Source organism: Pundamilia nyererei, unplaced genomic scaffold (genome assembly GCF_000239375.1).
Source record: "Pundamilia nyererei isolate P.nyererei 1_Seehausen unplaced genomic scaffold, PunNye1.0 scaffold00114, whole genome shotgun sequence".
Taxonomy (NCBI): Eukaryota; Metazoa; Chordata; class Actinopteri; order Cichliformes; family Cichlidae; genus Pundamilia; species Pundamilia nyererei.
In genome coordinates, this window is record NW_005187515.1 from 1,657,597 (window position 1) to 1,661,544 (window position 3,948).

A 3,948-nucleotide genomic window follows, 5' to 3' on the forward strand; every position below is an offset into this window, starting at 1 on the left:
GTGTGTCATTTCACTGATGCAGCAAAGCTCTACCGATTCGTCCTCCACCCACACGCACAGTGCACTTTGTACCCCGTCTTGCTGAAAACACGCTACATGGCTTCATCTCGAAACATGACACTTGCCTCACATTCAGTTTGTCATACTTTCAGTGTCAGGTGTGTTTCTGAGAAAACAGGAAAGGGGCTGTATGAGTGGTCACTGCCCATTTGAGGTAGAAATTTGTGTTTGTATCTTCACTTTAACCACATATATGCCACATAACTAGGGCAATAATATCAATCATTTATTTTTATTCACAGACTTCTGACTTTAATATTGTGAATTATTGTGTTGTTTTTTTTGTTTGTTTGTAATTACACCTAAAACAGACGTTTCGTTTTATTAAGAGAGCAGGTGGTAGTCAGCTCGCCTCTAAATCTCTTGAAGCTTGTAACAACGTAGAAAGGAGCCTTTTTTCTTTTAAAAAGTGTTTTTGTTTTTGTTTTTTTATTTGCATGCGGAGTAATTCTGCAAATATTTGTGAAAGGATGGGTCGCTCTCAGGAGCTCAGTGAATTCAAGCTAGGATGCACCTGTGCTACCAGTCCAGACATTTCCTCACTAGTGGAATTATAACAAAGCAACTGGGAACTGACAGAAGTGGTAGGCCTTGTAAAATCACAGTGGATGCTGAGGTGCATATTGTGCAAACGTGAACAACTTCAGCTTCATGGACTGGGTTTCCATGGCTGAGCAGCTGAATCCTTACATCACCAGGCACAGTGCAAAGCGTGGGATGCAGTGGTGTAAAGCACACTGCCACTGGAGCAGTGTGTTCTCTGGAGTGACCAATCACGTTCTGTCTGGCAATCCAAACGATGAGTCTGGGTTTGGTGGTTCCCAGGAGAACGGTACTTATATGTCAAGTGTAAAGTTTGGTGTGGGGTTGTTTTACAGAAGTTGGGACTGCCCCCTTTGTTCCAGTGAAAGGAACTCTTAATGTTTCAGGATACCAAGACATTTTGGATAATTTCATGCTCCCAACTTTGTGGGAACAGTTTGGGGATGTCCCAGTGCACCTCTGGAAGAATGGACAAAAATAAATGCTTTCCTAAACTTTATGTAAAAGAAGAGTTGAATCTGTTAAAGCTGCTAAGGTTTAGACATCAAATTAAACCTTATGGAATAAAAATGGGATGTCACTTAAGAAGTTCATATGTGTTTGAAGGAAGACGGATGAGTAGTTTTTACTATATACTGTGTCTTTCCTTTGTTTATCTATCAGGACGTGAGGGTAGATCTTAGAAGTTGGTACATGAAGTCAGATTTCAGCAAAGAAACTAACTCAGTACATGTGTTTCTTTAATATGTTAACAAAGGTCATTTCAAATTTCTGTTGCTATTAGTGACTTCGTTTTACATAGTGCTAGCTGATAATAACTTTTCCTTCCCATCTGTTTGTCCCTTCAGGATCTTCACTCTGTATAGCAAGTCGCTGCCGTTGGACCTGGCGTGTCGAGTGTGGGATGTGTTCTGCAGAGATGGTGAAGAGTTCCTGTTCCGCACGGCTCTGGGATTGCTTCGCCTCTACCAGGATGTCCTGACCAGCATGGACTTCATCCACATGGCTCAGTTCCTCACTCGCCTGCCTGACCTCATCCCTGCCGACCAGCTCTTCCAGCACATTGCTGCTATTCACATGACCAGCCGCAACAGGAAGTGGGCACAGGTGGGATTTTTTTCTAGATACTGTGCCTGAAAACATTGTTTACCCCCATCACTGCATCTTTGTTTTGAAAACCTTTTTTTTCACTCCTGCTTCCTCCCCTCAGGTCTTGCAGGCGCTGACGGAGCAGAAGAGATCGGGAGCGAGGTTGCCCGGTGCTGAAGCGTTGAGCTGAGATCAGAACATAACCAGCTCAAGCTAAAGTACTCAATCAGACCCCCTCCAGCCTTTGGAAAAGCCTACACTCTTGCCCAAGCTGATGGACCTGAGAGAGATCTTCTGTCTGGTTGGGGACACGTCCAGTTGAGGCTGCAGTGATAAAGCTCTTCTCCAGAGCCATGCCACTCCTCCGACTGGAACCAGAACACTGGAGGAGGTCTCAGTGACTGAGCAGGGGTGTGAAAAAGGAATATGAGGCCTTATTTAACTTCCAGCACCCCTCCTCTGCTCAGAGGCCCAGCAGCAAACTGGAAACTTGTAGCTGGGAAAGGCTGAAGAATGTAACACACACTCCCACATATATGAACCTACCCGACTGACTCAGTTCCCCAGAGACTGAAGGAAACCACAGAGATACCAGATACTACATCAACTCCTTCACTGCTGCCAGCTCTCAGATCCTTTCTGTTTGATTCGGCAAATGAAGCTTAAATGTGTCTACAGCAATGTTCATCTCCGTAGTCAAATCTGTAAACGACATAAATATGTGAGGGGGTTCCTAGCTGTCTCTGTGCGTCTCCTTCTGCGTAGCGGCACCTTTTTTCACTCACTTTAATTTTTCTCACATTCCTTTGTGTCCTCCAGGTTTTTATTTCCTTTTGATCTGAGTTTGCTTTTCATTGGCTTGTAATCAGGACCAAATTGTCACCTTAGCTGTTCCATGAAGACAACTCTTCTGAACAGGGGGAGTTTTGTAGGAAGGTATGACACAAATGCACATAAGAAAACGTGGTGTGTTTGAGAGCACCGCGTTACAGTTAATGAAATGTTTTAGTTCATTAGAAGAGGTCAGAAGCTGCCTGTGTCAGCGAGACTGGAATAAATGAGGTAAAGTGTTAGATGTGGATTTCCCCTGTATTTAATATATTTGTGGTACATTAATTTGCATTAATTAATTAGCTTTTGTTATGATTTCAGACGTCTTGGTGTGAGTGTGAAGTCTTTTGTTCATTTATTTAGTATATTTAAGAAAAGGATGGATTTGGTCCAGACAAATGAAGGGTTGTCGTTGAGCTTCTGGCTGCACATTTGGAGCACTTTTAATCTCTTTTTAAACACATTCTAGATTGCAGGCTGTAACTTGAGGGGCTTTGCACGCATTTGGCTGCATAATTTGCGTGAATATGAAAGATGGAAAAACCATCTTTTTGGACAATAGCGATCACTTCACTGATAACGACAAAGTTCAAATACTCTGAAAGGTTCAGAACTTTCCACTGTAGTTATTTGACTTTGCATCCATCCTGGTACACTGTCCCCACTGGCAGTTGCCCTGATTGCATGTTTTTTAGTCATTCCTGGCAGGAGCGCTTCAGTCTTGACCCTGAGTTCTCAGGCTTAGTGAGGTACTCGTCCAGTTTATTTAAAAAAAAACTGTAGAGCTAGAAGGCTGTTTCTACGTGTCCACAAACATCTGTGATAGGATCTCTTTGAAGCTAAAAAGCTGATGATTGTGTTTGTTTTGGCGGAAGACACCTGTGTATTCATTGTGCTCTGAGCGGTACAAGATCAGAGCAGAATATAGTACAACTTCCATTTTGACAGTCTCATGCGTCGCCAACCATCCAAACCACAGAAATTTGGGTCAGTTTGAAGCTGAATTAATCTTTGCTCTATGCACAGGTTTGAGGTCTGTGCACGGCGCGTGTGGTCAAAGCAGGATTTCCAGGGAGCAATCTAAAAGTACTAACCACACTGGCCAATGAAATTAACTTTGAAGCATTAAGATGTGGAGACTCTGAGGAGTGTGCAGTCAGCTGTTGATGGTTTTTACTTTCAAGGCTCGCTATGCAGGAGTTTTGTTGTTGCTGTTTGCATCGTGGGTCTGTCGTCCTTGGCTTAAAAGTATTTTTTTCAATTGCCATCTGTGAAATGTAACCAAAACCTTCACTTTTTTTAATCAAGTGGCTGGGCTTTTCCCCCCGGCTGTCGTTGTACATTCTTAGTGACGTGCCTGGTGGACTCGCTGCACCATCTCGAGGTACAAATTTGGCTTTTCGTGAAAGAGCGGGACAACCCAGG

At 43.4% G+C, this 3,948-nt stretch overlaps 1 protein-coding gene across 1 annotated transcript in view; it reads left to right on the plus strand.

The window, feature by feature from the left end:
* tbc1d14 (TBC1 domain family, member 14) overlaps positions 1 to 1,896 on the plus strand; it is a 38,975-nt gene extending 37,079 nt beyond the window's left edge. Inside the window, exons 13-15 of the mRNA XM_005741874.2 lie at positions 708 to 892; positions 1,361 to 1,710; positions 1,814 to 1,896. Of these exons, the coding sequence (XP_005741931.2) occupies positions 708 to 892; positions 1,361 to 1,710; positions 1,814 to 1,882 (604 nt within the window). The 3' untranslated portion in view covers positions 1,883 to 1,896. The remainder of the gene's footprint in view (positions 1 to 707; positions 893 to 1,360; positions 1,711 to 1,813) is intronic.
* The last annotated feature ends 2,052 nt before the right edge of the window (positions 1,897 to 3,948 follow it).